At 32.5% G+C, this 18,197-nt stretch overlaps 3 protein-coding genes across 4 annotated transcripts; 1 reads left to right on the top strand and 2 right to left on the bottom strand.

Annotated features, from left to right (window-relative positions):
• Positions 1-2,768: 2,768 nt before the first annotated feature.
• On the bottom strand, positions 2,769-5,879 carry LOC122607817. 2 transcript variants are annotated; one of them, XM_043780867.1, is made up of 3 exons: positions 5,770-5,879; positions 4,486-4,958; positions 2,769-3,013 (listed from the first exon to the last, which is right to left on the bottom strand). In XM_043780867.1, exons 2-3 carry the CDS (start codon positions 4,931-4,933, stop codon positions 2,889-2,891), a joined length of 573 nt encoding a protein of 190 aa, XP_043636802.1. In that variant the 5' UTR covers positions 4,934-4,958; positions 5,770-5,879; the 3' UTR covers positions 2,769-2,888. The 2 variants fall into 2 exon arrangements, 1 of the variants encoding a protein (XP_043636802.1); XR_006325107.1 differs by lacking the exons at positions 4,486-4,958; positions 5,770-5,879 and adding an exon at positions 3,437-4,479 and having other exon boundaries at positions 2,869-3,013.
• A 4,814-nt stretch (positions 5,880-10,693) lies between these two features.
• On the top strand, positions 10,694-11,149 carry LOC122609398. Its single transcript, XM_043782446.1, has one exon. It carries the CDS (start codon positions 10,694-10,696, stop codon positions 11,147-11,149), a length of 456 nt encoding a protein of 151 aa, XP_043638381.1.
• A 3,037-nt stretch (positions 11,150-14,186) lies between these two features.
• On the bottom strand, positions 14,187-16,582 carry LOC122606903 (40S ribosomal protein S18). Its single transcript, XM_043779790.1, has 4 exons — positions 16,473-16,582; positions 16,164-16,324; positions 15,036-15,224; positions 14,187-14,489 (listed from the first exon to the last, which is right to left on the bottom strand). Exons 1-4 carry the CDS (start codon positions 16,473-16,475, stop codon positions 14,384-14,386), a joined length of 459 nt encoding a protein of 152 aa, XP_043635725.1. The 5' UTR covers positions 16,476-16,582; the 3' UTR covers positions 14,187-14,383.
• Positions 16,583-18,197: the final 1,615 nt, after the last annotated feature.

Below are 18,197 nucleotides of genomic sequence, written 5' to 3' on the forward strand. Positions count from 1 at the left end.
AATTTTTTTTAAGATGTTATATGTAATAAATGTATTATTATTTAAAATTTTATTTTTTATATATATATTCATTCTCTGTGAGTACCAAACAACGGAGTCCATTCTCTTTCCAAATACTCATTCTTTTTCTCACTATTTCCATTCTCTATTACATTTTCATTCTCTATGATTCTCTCCTACCAAACACCCGCTAGGAGATAATCTAATGGCCAACCATTGGATTATCCCCTCAAAAATAAATCCGTACCCTTTATATCCCCCCCCCCCCCCACCCCACACACACGCGCGCGCACACACACACGCGCGCGCACACACACACAATCTGACTGTCTCTCTTCCCCGCTTTTCCGGCAACAACGACGGGATCTTGAACCACCACCATCTCCACCTTTATCTCTGACCGGCGACTACCACCACCACACACACGCTCACTCTCGCTCTCCCCCTCTTGTTTTCCGGCCGGCGATACAACTGTCGTTACCACCTCCTCCTCCTTCTTCTCCAGCGATACAACCGCCGCCACTACCATCATCTCCGATCACCCCTGAAACTCACAGAAACACACACAATCACTCGATTTATCTTTCTCTCTCTCTCCTAGCCACGGCGCCGACGCTGATAACGGCAAAGGCGGAGCCTGTATTGTATCGCCGGAGAAAATTCGACGGCGTTAGTGTCTTAGTGATCTTGATTGACCAATCAAATATAATTAGATAATGTCGCCGGAGTAATTCACTGGAATTGATTAACCGGAGAAGTCGCCGGAGAAGATTCGACGGCATTAGTGTCTTAATGATTACCAATCAAGCTTGATTTGGCTTGACCAATCAAATATGATTAGATAGTGTCACCAGAGTAATTCACTAGAGTAATTCGCTGGAGTACTCAATCAAGCTTGATTGGCTTGACCAAATCAAATATGATTGAACAATGTCGCCGGAGTAATTCACCAAAGTAACCAATCATGTTTGATTGGATTTTGATAATGGTTGATCCAATGACTTAGATTAGTCCCTTGGTTTCTACCATTTTTTAAAGATCCATATGAATACAACCCTTAGTGTATAATGAAATACTATCATTAAAATATTAGATGTTGAATTATTTATGTGACATTTTTTGAATGCATGTGTAATAAAAAGAGTAAATTAACATGTCTATGTCATTGATCACGTGATAATCACATGCCTAAGTCGTCTTTTTGCTTCTTTTGTTTTTGTTTTATGTCATTAGAACAATTGAAGTGCCGCTATCAGACTTCATAAACATATTGTAGTGTAGTATCAGTGTATCACTCATTTGTATATAGTGTTTTTCTATTTCTGTAAAATAATACATATTGTGGTACCCGTTTGCCCGTTTCTAGCTTTCTTGTTTACAAAATAATAAAAAAAAAAAAGTTCGGAGGAAAAGTTCGATTGATATTTTCGGTTGGCTTATAACTATTTATTACTATTAATAGCTTACTTTCTTTTTTTAAAACGAAAACTTATAGCCTTATAGGGTGTTTGGAATTGCTTATGGATAAATATTTTCTTATAAAAAAATGGAAAATGCTAAATGGTTGTACGTTTCCATATCAAAAGCTCACTTCCTGATTTTTATAGTAAGTGTACAACTATTTAATGCACTTTAAGGAAAAGAAAGACTAGGTAGCTAGTAAACTGAAAAACTTTTTTAATTAAGTGAATGAGTGATCCATATAAAACATATAGTATAGCTGAATATATGAGTTGTTGAAAAGTCTCAAATTATATCACTAAATCGTTGTTTCAGCTGTGGTCTTTTGGAATCATATCATACGTGAGATTTGATGATCAATAATTCAGATTCCAATTTTTATGTTTGGTGACTAATTAAGATTAGCTTTATTCAAGCACAAAAAGACGAAGTATAATGTTTTTTAAGTTTAAATTATGGGTCATGTTAAACACAACCCTTGAAAAAGTGCATAAGATAATTGTATAATTGTCATATAATTCAGGAGTAGACTTTTGAATTTTGATACGAAAGATAACATTTGATACAATTTTTTATCTGCACTAGCGAAGTTGAGTCTTTTATGACTAATATATACACAATCTAACAGGGTTAACCAATGTAGACTACGACTAATATATACACAATCTAACAGGGTTAACCAATGTAGACTACCAGGGTGCATTGGTTATGTATGGTCCGAATCTCAGTCCATGATATGAGATAAAGTTGGTTCTCGCACGAGTCTGGTACGTGCAGTTTGATTTTGGTCAAAACCCGAATTCATTTCTAACAGTTTAAATAGAACATCGTTTACACATTACACAGTGAATTATACTTCAAGTGCACCCGGCAGCTCGTCAAGACAATTCTCCAATAGAGACCAGGTTCAAAACATGTAAAATTGTCATGTAACCGATATTATGTACTGCAGGAGTCACAAATATCAGCCTTTCCATATATCCAGTTTTGCTACTTTTTGGTTTTGTATCGTTATACTCCCCTAATAAGAAGTTTGACTAAATAAAGATCAATAAGCTCTTAGGTTATTTCAAACCGACTAGGTCTCATAACTCAAAAAATAAAAGTTTTTGCTACTCTCTATGTATTCTTCAATGTGTTAAGATATGAATGAATCATCGGAAGCTAGAAGCAGGTATTCGTATATTACGTGCGTCCAGTTTGAAACAATTTTCACTTCAAAATGAAAGAGCATAACTTTTTAGCAACTATGACAGAAAAACAATATTAGTCATCAAAAATATGTTATCTTTCAAAAGCGGTGTAAATTTTGAACCAAACATACTTTTTCTCCCAATTAGACTGTTAAATACACACCATTTTAAAAGAACAAGTTATCTTTATTGTGAGTTCCACGAAATCGAAACATAGACATAACACAAGCATTTTCATAGCCCATCAAACAGAAGTCTTGTTGGGAAGTGAACGAAACAAACACAGTGACATGAAAAAACTACTACCATCAAGCAAAAGAATAGCCTCCTGAAGATGTTTCCCTGGTTGGCTACCTTACCTGCAATGAATCATAAAAAATGTTAGCAAGAAGAAGATTTGCAGTTTGAGATTATAGGACTATAGGTGGCAAAATGAGTGGGTTGGGTAACGGGTCAAATGGGGTTGACCTGAAACACTCCTTACTACGTCGGATATTATCAGTATGATTACTATACCATACCATCTTTATCTTTCGTGTTACACAGTTACACACTACACTATTAATATACATACTTGTATGCATTTGAAAAGAAAACTTTATGGCCGATTTTTGACCCATTTCCTTTTTAGATATATTTTTGACCCATTTCCTTTCTATATACTTACTATTAACCCGTTTGATTAGCTAATATAAACATAACGCTAACTGACCCATTCATAAATAACTGGATCAAATCGCTACCTCTAAGTCAAATATATTTCACGTATTAAAAACACTCACCTTGTACTGTAAGTGGCTTGGCAAGATCAATTTCCAAAGACAAAACCATTTGTAGAACTGGACAAGTGGACAGAGACATTGTAAAACAGAGACAGTGAACAGGACCTGCTAGCAACAATTACCCAAGAAAAAGAACACTACAATTGACCTAAAGAGTAGAACAGAAAACAAGCTAGCAACTTTGACTTTCCCTTCTCATCTTTCTTTCATAAAAACCAGAAAAGATGATAAAGAGGAACATTAAAGTATTAAACATGGGGAAATTACTTAACTTAGGTAAACAAAAAGATAAGTTAGACTTGGTATGAAGATGAATTAAGAAAGAGACACTCGAAAATGAAGATAACTTACACACTGCCCACATACAAGTTTGAAAGGGAGGTGCTTGAAAATCACTAAGAACCGACTACAGAGAAGGAATCAACAAATTGAGCCCGGAGTTGGTTTTTTAAGTTAAAGAAGTTTGAAGAAGGATCCTACACAGCTACACAACTAGAATGACCAACAAGATTTCTGAACTATATACAAGTATAGAAAACTAGATGCCTATAGTTGAAACTGACAATAACGACAATAATGTTACTCCAGCAGCAATATCATCGGTTCATCAACCATAAAGAATGCAGATCTCCTCCAAACTGCCAAAAATGTTACTACAACACCATGACAGAACGGTCAGAACCTATAATTTCCTATGTCTACCTTCATAAAGAACCTGCCTCGTCTCTCTAACTCACTGTCTTAATCCATTTTCAGCATACTGATCAATTACCTAGAACCTTTAGATATCCAGACTTCAAGAAAGAACCATTCACTTAACTAGTATGAAATCCCGAAAGAGCGTACCAACAACTTATTCACTCTATACACAATCTACCTCTATTATGCTCCATTGAAGTATGCATTTTTATTTACAGAACTATTAACCACTCCTAGTCAGTCTCAACTCTCAACCATATTAAGGTTGAGAATGCGACGAAGAGTATTGGTAGCAGAATCATAATCACCACTGTCACAAAAGTCCATTTCAAAACACTCCTGACGCATACCTGTTGGCGAAGCAGGAGCTGATTTCGTAAGCAGGGACAACAAATCAACATCATCTGAATCCGAACGTGAAGGTATGTCAAGTGAAACAGTCCTTTTTGGCTTAAAAGAAAAATTAGGAATAGGCAAAGAACTAGGTGGTGGTGAGTTTGAATATGCCGGTCCAGCCCAAAGCTCAGAGTAAAAAAACTCATCCATACAACCACTAATATTCGCCTTAACAGAATGGTCAACATGTTTAACATTTATCTGCATAGGAACCGAGCTATGTTTCATTATTCTCTCAGACTGTGTAAGGTTTTGGTCATTCAACGTAAGTTTGGATGATATATTAGGGGTGGGTAGTATGCCTACTCCGGATTGAAACGCACGACAACTAATTTCTCTGAAATTTTGGCTTCTACCATAATTTTCGTCCTTATGTCGTGCAATAAACATAAGCGTCTCCATTTCACCTCAACGAACGTTTATTAACCTGAATCGTTACAAAGAATAAAATTGTCACACAAAATGACAAAGTTTGTCGCCTTCATTCATTAAAAGGGTATATCTGTTGCACAATTCGCAAGAGTATATACTTTCTACTTAGCAATATACAGTAGTTTTTGTATACTTTCCGTTTGACACCGCCTAGCAAGTTTTTAATACTCGACATTGTTGATGTTTTTGCATTGCGATTTAAAAAACCTCGGGTTAAAAATCTTTGACAAAAATTAGGGATGTACTTAAATAACAAAGGGCGCGTTTAGTTACAAAAAGTTTCCAACTTTCTATTTCCACTTTTCAGGAATATAAAAAGTGTTGTTTAACGTTTATCCCCCGGTTAGCCTGCGTACATCAGAGTCTCACTTTCAAGGGTAAACCGAATAGCGAAAACCTCGTCCATTTACCCAATTTATCTCTAATAAACTACATTACTATTTAAAGGGTTGCGTTTTTTCTAAATGCATACAGCATATTTTAGCTTATTTTTAACTCAAAAATTCACTTGCTTTTAAGCTATGCAGGCTAGGAAGTGTTGCTAATTTTGAACATAACTTTTAGAGCTATAATAATCAGGCATATATTTGCACCCTATACTGGTAGTTAAAAATCTTGAAAATGGGTTTCATTTCTTTATTCATGTAACATGTTAATCAGGACAGTTATTTTGTAATTGTTACATGCAAATTTAAATACATATAACTTTTCATTAAATTTGTATATATTGTAAATAAAATAAAACAACCAGATCTATGCAAAAGAAATTAATTACAATATAAAGAACGTAAGCAGTGATAGATTACCTGATTAATGATGATGTAGATTTGTGAGATCTGTTAGTATTTGTGTTGTGTGTTTTTTAATTGTCTGTGATTTGATGTATGTGTTTATGTTTATGTTTTTTTTTTTTTAATTGTCTGTGATTTGATTTATGTTTCAATGTTTGTGTGAGAGTTTCTTTTATTTGTTTTGTGATGGTAAGGAAGGTAAAGATAATATAAATTGGATGTGAAAATTACTCATAGGTGTATTGAAACTAAGGTGCCGGATGAAATTGGAATTACACATTTTAATTCTTTAATGTGTTTGGTTGTTTAAAAAAGATAGAATCTCATTCCGTAATAATGTAAATATTTCATCATTTGATAGAATTTTTATTCTTTGAGGATAGATGAAAGAATTTCATTTCTTCCAACGCTTGAATTTTCAAAAATCAAAAACATTCCGTCAAATTTTATCTCTACAAATTTCAATTCCTTTAAAAGATTTCATTCCTTCCAAAAACATTATGTGAATTAAACGTGCCATGAATGTGATGGCTCCACTAACAAGATATTAAAAATTTGGAAATCATGAAAAAAGCAAAAGTCATGTTCAAGGAAAAAAACTATTGGTTGTTATTGATTTTTTTATCAATCGGTATTTGATGTTAGGAGAAATTTAAGGTAAAACGTTGCACGTATTTTGTAGCATGGGATATAGATCATGAGTTATTACAAATAATTAAAGAAAACCCCAAGAAATCCAGAAAGTCAAACCCGTTGTTTGAGGTAGAAACAAAAATGACTACAGCCACTTGATCTATCATTCATTATCGATTGTTATCGATTCATTCTTCGTTATAATTATTTTTTATAATGAGTTAATACCATTACTATTGACTCATTATGAAACCACTTATTATTAAGATTGAATAAGAGGCTTTGTTTTTTGATTGGAGTGTATAGTCGGGATCAGACCAACTTCATTTCTTGAAAAGAACCTAATAACTTGTTCGCTTATAGGCATGACAATAAATTAATGATAAATTCAGTGCAAACTTTTATTTAAATTTTGGTCTCTCCAAGCCAAATCTTAATTGATTAACTCTCATGTCAATCCTTCGAGCTTTTGTTCATAACTGAAGCTGATAGCTTAAACTTTTATATGTAGCTGAAAGTATTTGATAGAATAGCTAAAACTATTAAAAAAAAGGTATAAAATGACAAGAAGCTTTAAAGCTATCAGCCTGTTTATATAGTGTTTTGGATTAGAAGTTTTTTTTGTTTTTTACTCAAACTAAATGCTCGAAATTCCTTTAGTCAAATGAAAATTCTATGGTAGGGTTATGAGATTTTTCGCCCAAAGGCCAAAACTAAAAACTAGTAACTTTAAAAAGCTCAATACCAAACATAGGAGAAAAGTGAATATGTGGTTATCTTGTACCCAAATTTGGGTATATATATCCCTTTACATATCGATTTTTTAATATTTGTTTCAAAATGAATAAATCACATGGCTCCCATGAATTTTATAGTTTAAAAAATTGACATATAAGAGGTTTTATACCCAAACTTAAATACAAGATTGACATATATTCACTTCTCTCCAAACATAATTATAACTCGACTAATTTGTTTACACATGCATATCATTTATTCATTATCTTCCTTTAATAAATATATTGGTAAGTAAACTTATGTATGTTTTTCATTAAAATATAAATAATAGAATTAGTAGGGATTTTCTTAAGTTTACAACTTGACTAGTCAGAAATTTTGACCATTGAATTAAAATCAATGGTTAAGATTCAAAACTTATTTTTGAATATTGACTATTATTTTTATTCAATGGTCATGATTGTTCTAACTTGACCCCTCAAGTTATAAACACTTAAGTTAGAAACAACTTGAGAGGATCTACCTAATCTTAATCTTAATCTTAATATATACTATAAGATAGTTGAATTAATGACTTATTAACCAATCAAATTGCTCAATTTTATCAAATTGACTAATTAAAAACTCTAATAATCATTATCCAAATATATTATTATATTATTGTTTATATTAATTTGTAGAAAAAATCTCATTAATTTACACTTTTTTGTTTTCCATCAATAATTTACACTTTTTAGCCCTCAATACTTAATTTATATTTATTTATTTTTAGCATCAACTTGAGGAGATTTTTTAAAAAGGTTAGTTTTTTAAAGTTTCAATTGTCATTCAAATCAAGAATCCTAATTGTTATCAAAGAGTAAGAAAACAATCATAATTGTTATCTAATTATCATAAGACATGTGATTGAAAGTAAACCTATTCATGTTATGAGTCTGCATCATGATCAAATACATATACTTGAATATCATCTTAGGCAATTAGGCAACAAAGGCTCAAGCCTAGGCCCAAACTTTTAAGGGGCCCAAATTTGTGTAGATACACATAACTACATAAGTGAAAAAACGACACCTTTTACATTTATTCATATTTTTTCTACACTCGACAGACTCGTTCCTTACTTTTCCATTTATATGTTCATTTGGTTCATCAAAGTTCATTAGAATAGCATTTACGGGTCTAATTTTTTCTTTTGCCTCGGGCCCTGAATTTTTTACTATTTTTGGAGACAGTCCTGTACATGAGCATAAGTATGTTTATATTTCAATTATTAATACTCTTTAATAATAATATCAAATTATGAGTACAACTGGTTTCAAAATTCTATGATAGAGAAATTATTGTAACATGTGTCTTGTGAAATGACTACGACAAACAATTCGATCAATATGTCCCAGTTAATAATGACAGTGACGAACACGTGATTATTGTACTACAACTTGCAAAGTATAACACTTAAAACTGTATACGTTCAAAATTATAAGTTTTTATAAATTAATGTATTAACATCTAATATTGATAATATCGTAAATCCCGTGTCCAGTATTGGACACGAGTCTAAAATCTAGTTTATAGACTATTGAGGGGGTATGCTAACATTGGAAACTACTTCATTGAAATTTAATGAGAAAAATGCTAGTAAAGATATATTCAAGGTTTGCAAGAATACTTAAATTTACGAAACAATTAATTTGACTATTGTGTTAAACTGTTGGCCATCTTTGAAGGAATTTATCGCAAAACACTCGGATATGACAATGAAAGCATCAAGATCAAAATAACGCAAATTGCTCAAAGAGGATTACAATTACTTTGTTAGTGTTGAAAAAAAGTAGCTCAATTTTCAAATTTTTATCTTTATCTTTACCTACTAAAGAAAATTGATCAAATCACTTCATGTTCTCAAATTAAATATTGCTTATGTTACATATCTTTATATCTACATTTTAAATCTTACTTACAAAAGTTACAACTCAAATTCCATTTCCAAATAACCGGAAGAAAATAGAAATCGATTTTTTTAAGTGAATAATTTCATGATTATCTTAAGTTTGTATTTGACAAAACTTGAACTCATAATTATCTGAAAAGTAGTGGTTGGTGGTCACTAAACTATTACCTGATGGTTTAAAAATACAAGCCTAATTTATTTATAGTTATAAACATTACTAACTTTAATCCAATATTACACTTTCAATTAAAACCTTTCACCATTATCACCATCACCTCACCAACACCACCATTCACTACATCTAAACCAAAACTCTTTTTTTGGACATTGTTGTCGCAATTTGTGGGTAGTGGTGGAGTATGTGGTAGCCAAAGGTCTTCATGACAACCCAACAATATCTATAAACTCTATATTCCTAGTATTATGTTTATATAATTATTTAGTTTTAAAAATAATTGAAAACCCCATAATAGTGTAATTTAATTTTGTAATTTAATTTTACGTTTATTAGTATCATGAAAACTGTTCGGCAATCCCAAAATGAAAATAATGACTTCATTATTCTTCGTGGTTTCCCACTAGTATAACTATATTATGTATAATATAAGGGTGGACGGAAGGCTTTACCACCCCTCCCCTCCCCGATTTTGCTTCTCCTCCTCGCTCGCTGTCTAATGCTAGGAATGCCTCCCCACCTCTCCCCTCCCCTCCCCACCCTTTCTATTTATTTAGGAAGAAAAGACAAAGAATAAAAAGGAAGAAAAAGACAAAAAAGGATAGGCAGGAGATCGGGCACCGTGGTACCCAATTCGCTCCCCACCCTATAGGTACCGGGGGTGGGAGCGGTGTGCCAACAGGTACCTATCCGGTACCGCCCCCCTCCCCTTACCACTCTGTCCACCCTAATGATACAATACAGATAAGCGGTCTATTTTTTATTTTGTATCCAGAGATAGCTAGCCCCGCGTACCCCAGCTATATCTATAGGGTCAACCATGAAACGGACAATGAAACTTTACGACAGCTTTTTTCTACACGTTTACTTGCATCACATCGTTATTAACGATCCACATTGGGGACTGTACAGACCCGAAAATCACAAAATTGTGGTACCAGTCCCGGTCTATATAAGGCGGATCAGGATGAGACCGAAAATTTCGTAGTTTGCGGGATTTTACCGGTCTCCCGAAAACCATAAAAAACCGATACAACTCCCGATCCCATTTGTCACTTGATGACACTTCCCGATATCAAGATTGGGACGATACATGGATAGGACTCTGGGATTTTCGGCTCATTCCCGATCCACATCATTGATTTCTTACACAAGACCATATTTTTATTTTTATTTAACATATCTTTTTACTACTTTTTTATTTATTTATTTTTATTTTTATTACTCGTAACTTTGATATAATATCCATCTTTTCACTCAAATCCCCAAATCCAAAGAAACTCACAAATCAGACACACAAACATATACATACACCTTTTCTGTACGTATATCCCACGAACACACACCACCAATCCTTTATTCAATCATTTCCCAAATCCAATATCTCTCCTTCCAAATCCAAATTCAATCAATACCCATCTCCCCTCAAAAAACCAACCACCATGAAAGTTCACCCAATAACACCCATCAAACGAAACTTAACCATCCAACCACCACAAATCACCACCACCAGCCACCGCCAAAAGAAACTCCGGCGACTCCCACATATCTTTGCCAAAGTTCTCGAACTTCCCTTTTATTCCAACACCGATGTTTCAATCCAAGAAACCTCGGAATCTTTAAGGTTTGTTGTCGACACAGATGATGATATTGGGCCTAATATTTCGGCCCATATGATTGAGATCTATCCGGGTGTTACTAAGATTGTTGTGGGTGGCATTAATTTTAGTAATATTAGTAATCATAGTAATAGTGATAATAATGATAATGTTGTTAATAATGATTTCGACATGATTGATGTATGGAGGTTTAGGTTACCGGATTATACGCAACCGGAGCTTGCTACCGCGTCGTTTAGCGATGGAGAACTTGTAGTAGTTGTGCCCAAATTTGAATAGTTTTTTTTTGTTAATTGTTGTTTAATGTTACTTTGACTTAAATGTGATGAAATTCATGATTATGATGATGATGTTTTTTGATCTTCAAGTATATATGTCTATGTTTATGATTGCTTGTGTTTAGTTATGATGATATTTTGTTGTGTTTACACTATTAGTTTTTTTTTTGTGTTTTGTGATGGTTTTAAGGGTAATGGCATTCGTAGTCTGAATATTTCGTTCTGCATATTGTTTTTCAGGGGATAGTTTAGGATTAGTGGCTGTTGTAATCTGAACATTGCGTTCTACATATTGTTCTCTAGGGGCTGGTTTAGGAATTAGGATCAGTGGCCATTGTAGTCTGAACATTGCGTTCCGCATATTGTTTGTTTTAGCCTTTTAGGGGTTAGTTTACAATTTTAGTGATCGTTATTGCATGTGACATATTGTTCTAGGTGCAGGGTTCTTGCCTTCTTGGGAATTGGGATATGTATGTTTGATGAACTCATAATGTTTTTATGCTAGTTAAAAGTTATGGTCATTCGTCATATTGTGGTACATTGATGGCAAGTCACATGTCGCTGTTTGGTGTATATTTCGAATTTTAGGTGGAATTTTTATGTGTATTTGAAACCTACAAAGAAGTTTTGATCGTTTTGGGTGATTAGAATAGTATGATTGTCGAAGGAAGTCAAGTTAGTCAAATTAGTCTAAACTAAGGGCATTTCTTGTACTAGTTAGTATGGAACTAAGTGTTCTCATATTATTGTTTGTATGACCTTTAAATGATAAGATAGTTAGAAGTTGAAATGGTTTGTTCAGGCTTTAGAAACCGAACTTTGCCACTTTTTCAAATGTATGCCAGATATCTATCAAGTTCATAGAGGCTGTATGTGATGTGCATATACTGATGTTTAGAATTCAGTCGGAAGGGGTAATATCAGGTCCTCATGTGGCATTATAATTCATGAACATTGCCTGCGGCGAATGAGAACCTGAAGTTTTGTGCTACTTATTATTTAAATCAGCAAATTCAGCTTTGCAGGTGCAGAAGTTATGCATTAGAAATGACTAAACATCTGCTTTTTCGAACGATTTTATGGTTTTATAATGCGCCAACACTATCTCTAGTGTCTCTTGCTTACTATTCAGTCTCGATAGCATGTTCTAGTACTCTTGCCTGCTATGCCGTTATCTTATGAACAAATATCATCAAGTTTTACATACATCAGTAAAACTTAGAACTCGACTCTGCAAACCCACAACTCCACCATTTTCGACTTTCTGTGGCTACATCGCATCTTTTATAGTCTCCATGCTTCAAGTGTTAAGTCTGTTCATATTCTGTTTGTCTTTCTTGAATGGTAAAGTACTTAGAAGATTAAAAAAAGATAATTATGTTACTTTTATTTTCAAAAGTGAGTATAAGACTTGGATAATGGTTATCTTGTTGAACATCATTTCACACTTTGATAGATGCCCACCACATGCCTAACTTTTTGTGTCCTTGGAAACCTTTGCACATGGCAGTTTTGTTACTTTTTGGTTTTAAAATTGAGATGTTGGTTTTGTTAGTATTTCATTGGGAAAAAGACTCGAACTTTTTCTTCTTTTGGAACAACATAGGAAAGTTCCTTGAGTGTACTTAATTGTTTCTTACCACCATTGAAATCAACCTAAAAGTTAAACCCAAATTGCTAAACAAAATGCATGGTGTGGCTGTGGCTGCGGGATGTTGTTATCTTGTCACATACCAAATGGTTTTTGAGATTTTGGATACGGGAATAACTTGTGTTCAAACTGCACAGTAACTAGCTTATAATGTTAAGGTAAAAGTGATCACGGCTTTGAATTTTTGATTATATAGGGTCAACACGAATAGATTTGGCGGAAAAAGGTAAGAGGTTGTTGTGATTTACGACTTTAGTGAATACAATATAGACCTATCCCTGTATTATATCGATCAAATGTTAGCAACAATTGAAAAGCTAGCTTACACTCCTAGTAACTTATTATTTACACGACTGGTCTCAAATAAGACTTGTACCTACGACCTCTTGTTTAACGTGGCATATCCAATACCGCCAGGCCAAAGGTCTTTGGTATTCATTTCATGGTTCATCTGAAAAAAGTAATTCTTACTTTCTTTCAGATTACACGTTTAAACATATGGTTCATGTGTATTACTATATTCTAATGTTTATCTCTTTTTGAGGATTATGATGGATAAAGTTGGGGTATGGTATACTATGGCTTTTACTTTGTTTTCTTCTTGCATCTTCTTATTAGCTTATAGTGGTTTGTCATATCACCAAAAACATACAATTGGTCATGATTATATTGCATATGGTGTGATGTGACTTGGTATGGTCGATTTAAGACCAAAAATGATGGTCAGTGCTCCACTTTGGGATGAGTACTTTGTCGTTTTGATGTGGTTTTTCTTGTTACCTAACACGTATATGGTTTGATTCACTTTTAGATTGAGATTAGATATCATTGTTCCCTTTCGGGATCTGAGAATGTATGTGTTACGACTATGTGATTACCATCACGGTTATAATAAGGGTTGCGATAGGTGTGCAAATGGGCTGAGGATTCCTAACATGATTATGATCTCGTTTTAGAGAACTCTCAAACTTAGCATGTTTTGAATTTTAAACGTAGAGCTCAAACTTTGCTTATGAATAATATTTAAGATTCAGCCGATGGGAAAATAAAAATTTTATTAAAAAAATTTCTCATAGATCAAATATGGTTTAAGTTTGTGAGTTTAATCGAAAGGCTTCGAAGCTCAAGCTCATTATCAAATAACCTTTAAAAATGGTTGAACTCCACTTTAACAAAACTCAGACTCAAATAAGTTATTAGCTTCAAGCCCTTAACAAAACACTTTCAAGCAAGTCATGAGTAACTTGTCTAATATACACCCAAAACTAAAAGCTACCCAAATATTTAACTTTCAATTGTTTGAGAAATGGAGGACAAAACAGTTATAGGTTCACTGTCTTGTTCCTTAAACAGGTCGACAAATTTATAGAAATGGGCAAAACTGAAGTAGAACCATAAAGCCAAAATCCATTAATCATCCATTGTGAACAATGAACAACATGAGATCCAATAAACATTCTAGCAAGAGCATTCAAGAAAATTGAAGTATAACCATGTCATTAAAACTTAACACAAACATTCAGAACTGATAACAATGAAGACTCATGAAATTGTCTAACACCCAAACACAGCTTAATTTCATGTTTATCTCTTCTTGGACACACCAACAGTCTTTCCCCTACGGCCAGTGGTCTTGGTGTGCTGTCCACGAACACGGACTTGCCAGTAATGACGAAGACCACGGTGGTTCCTGTAAATAAGCCATATAAAAAACCAATTTTCAAACTAAGCATTGGATGCAAAACTGTTTAAACATAAATGTCAAAGACATTTAAACTAGTCTCGTACAAAGATAACAAGGCATTGGGATAACTATCAACAAGGCAAAACATACTTATGTTATGAAAGACTTGAAGGATGTTTGGAAAGGATTGATTAATAAGTAATTGTCTTTCTGCATAAATAGGCTAAAATGCACCTAAAAGCCAAATTACTTAAATACTGTGTTTTACTTTTCCAAATACACTCTTAGTTGGCCTAAACCATTGAACCTTTAGGTTTAGAAATACTTAATGCCTTGATGATTAGAAAAAATACCTTTCCAAACTAACGATGTAATCTGTTTCACAGTACATTTAGATGGTCACATGCATAAAGTGACTAGCTAGACAAGAAGTTAATTTTAGATGTAATCTTAAACGGTTCACTTGAAGTTAATTTTTCATTTTGGGAAAAAGTGACTAGCTAGACAAGATATAAACAAACAAAGCCAAATATTGAGTGTCAAAAAACCAACCTGATCTTCTTCAAACGCTCAAGGTCATCTCTCAACTTCATGTCAAGGGCATTGGAAGTGACTTGAGAGTATTTACCATCCTTGTAATCCTTCTTCCTGTTCAAAAACCAGTCTGGGATTTTGAATTGGCGTGGATTAGCCACAATTGTCATCAGATTATCAATCTCAGCACTTGAAAGTTCTCCAGCCCTGTAGATATGAAATTTAAAAAACTTAGATTTGGATAATAACTAAAAGACAATATAAGCTAACAAGAGTCTTAATGCATCCAGTCATTCAAAAGATATTTCTTCACCAAAAACCAACGATAAATATTTCTGTGAAAGACAAACTGCAAAAATATATCTTCAAAGCCAAGAAAAAACAAAAAATTCAGTAAAGAAAAGATGCATACCCAGGTATTGTCATCAAGCAACACGAATACTAAGCAACAACCAAATAATTCAGTCAACATATTAAGATAAAAAACACACTAAAATAGAATCAAAATTACAAATCATAGTGTATGGTTACTTATCTCGTGATAAGTAACAAGGTCCAACGTATTCCAAAACTGTATTGTCATCCAACTTACTCAAAAAGACATGCAAACATATATATTGAAGAATACGATTACAACATCGCTACATGATAATAAAATTTCATAAAAACAAGACACTTATTTACCATCCTGCCGGCTTTTAAACCTTCCTAGTCATTAAATGTTGTCCAAACTGGTCTCAAAACTCAGTTAAAAGATCTATTCCAACTTTTCTTCAAAATTATTTACCATCGCTAAGGTAAACTAAATTACTTTTTAAAAAAACATTTTTTGACAAACATCGTCTCTTCGGTATCGCAATGTCTTACAATGTTTTGCACACTATTATTACCCTAAACATAACTCCATCAGTATTTAATTTAATTTAATTTAAGTTATTTTATGTAATTTAAAGTTTCATAACTATATACAATCAACCTTAACAACCTCATAAATCTCATTAAACAGCATTTATATGATATAATCAATAATAATAATAATAATAATAATATTTATAATAATAAAAATAATGATGATGATAATAATAATAATAATAATAATAATAATAATAATAAGAGAAAAAAAATAATAAAGAAAAAAGATTATACCTTTTGTTCATGTCGACATCAGCTTTCTTGCAAACGATGTTGGAAAAACGACGACCGATACCTTTGATTGATGTCATGGCAAACATGATCTTTTGTTTTCCATCAACGTTTGTGTTTTGCACACGCAGAATGTGTTGGAAATCTTCATTTGCTACCAACGACTTTTACACATACAAATAATTAATTAAGTCACAACAACAGAGAGTAAAAAAAAAACACAAACAGAAATGAATTCAATAAATAGATACATATATAGAATAGATTCATATACATATACATAATAAATATAAAGCTTATATATGTATATACCATGATTGCGGAGTTGCAGGTGATGCTGGTAGTGTTTGGCGGTGGCTGCTGCAATGGAATTTGATGGAGAAAATATAAAACCCTAATTTAACATTTGATTGTATATATAGGTTTTATACACAAGGATCAATTGGGCTGGCTGGCAAAGGTTTACTTTCTTTTTCTTTTGGACTAATGATTGGGCCATCTAAAATATGGGCCGTGTTAAAATCATCAGAGTAAAAACATTTCATATTTGTTAATGTGAATGTGAATAAAACTAGCTAATTAGTCCGAGTTTATCTTGAGTATATTAATTAAATTTAAAAAAATATATATACTTAAAAAATGTATGTAATGGTTTTTATTGGTAGATTATAGTTTGATATGCAAATAGTTTATAATCTAAGAGTAGCTCTAACACAGGGTTCGATACTTACTTTCTATATTTAAAAAGATAGACTATTGAGAGGGTTTTTCGAAAGTCTTAAGTTCCATCTTAAGTATTCATGTAATTTAGAAGTAACAAAGTTTGTCGTTCTAAAAAAAGCAACCATTGCAGTTAATAAAATTTAAAAAAAAAAACATTTGATAGCATTAGATAATATAGATTTTTCTCTATTTTTAATAAGTAATTAAGATTTTCTTTAAATATTTAAAGGGGTAATATTTTCATATAAAATATTAAAAACTCATTACATCATAACCAACAAGAAAGTTTTTATTTAATAAATATAGGTTTGACATATTATATTATTTCTAAAAATAGTTATCAAAAACAATTCTGTTTTATTTATAATAATAATAATAATAATAATAATAATAATAATAATAATAATAATAATAATAATAGAGTTTAGATTATATTTTATTTTAAACAGCAAAACATTTTATAATTAAGAGATGTCATAATCGTACCATTATTTTTTATGGATTTACTACAAGTCTACAACATATATGTTTTATAAGAGTAGTTAATTGTATAAACCAATGATATACACTAACGGTACATCTATTTAGAAAAGTGATACTAATATAATATCACTTCCTTATAGTTAAACTCACAAGCCACTAGAGAGAAACAATTACATTAGTACATAAAATGACAAGCACACCTTTTATAGGCGTGTAAACTATGCGTCCTGGTCTTACACCTATTGAAATTTCATAAGTATCACATCAAAACAACATAATGAACTCATCTATACGAGAACTTTGAATTAACCCATAGGTGTATCACCAATGTTTCTATAATTCTATTTAGGCCATCACCAGACAAATGAAATCGCATTCATTAACTACTTTTGAAAGGGTGAGACGTCAATTTCTTTTGGAGAAGTGATAGGTACTTGTGACTGTAACCAAGTCGATAGGTGCCCTCAAAGGTTACTACTGAAACTACATACCCGAAATAGGTGTGATGAATCTTCCAAACTCTTGGCAAAATCACTTGAAGAAACTTGAATTACTTGTACCAGTTTGTTAACAATAGTAGGGATTCTGTCGAGTAAAAACCTCCAAACAAATATGTTAACTTTTTTTGGGACGTACTTGATCCAAACAGTAGGAATGTTATAAGATGGAAGATAAAATGATAATGACAACCCTAAGGCTGTCAATAACAATTTATTGCATACTTAAAAACTTGTACATTATATATTACCCCCTGAATTTTCTAACAAGATACAAAATTTTATGCACCCAATTAATTTTTACTGACAGCCTTATTAACAAAACCCTTAATTG

Source organism: Erigeron canadensis, chromosome 7 (assembly GCF_010389155.1).
Source record: "Erigeron canadensis isolate Cc75 chromosome 7, C_canadensis_v1, whole genome shotgun sequence".
Taxonomy (NCBI): domain Eukaryota; kingdom Viridiplantae; phylum Streptophyta; class Magnoliopsida; order Asterales; family Asteraceae; genus Erigeron; species Erigeron canadensis.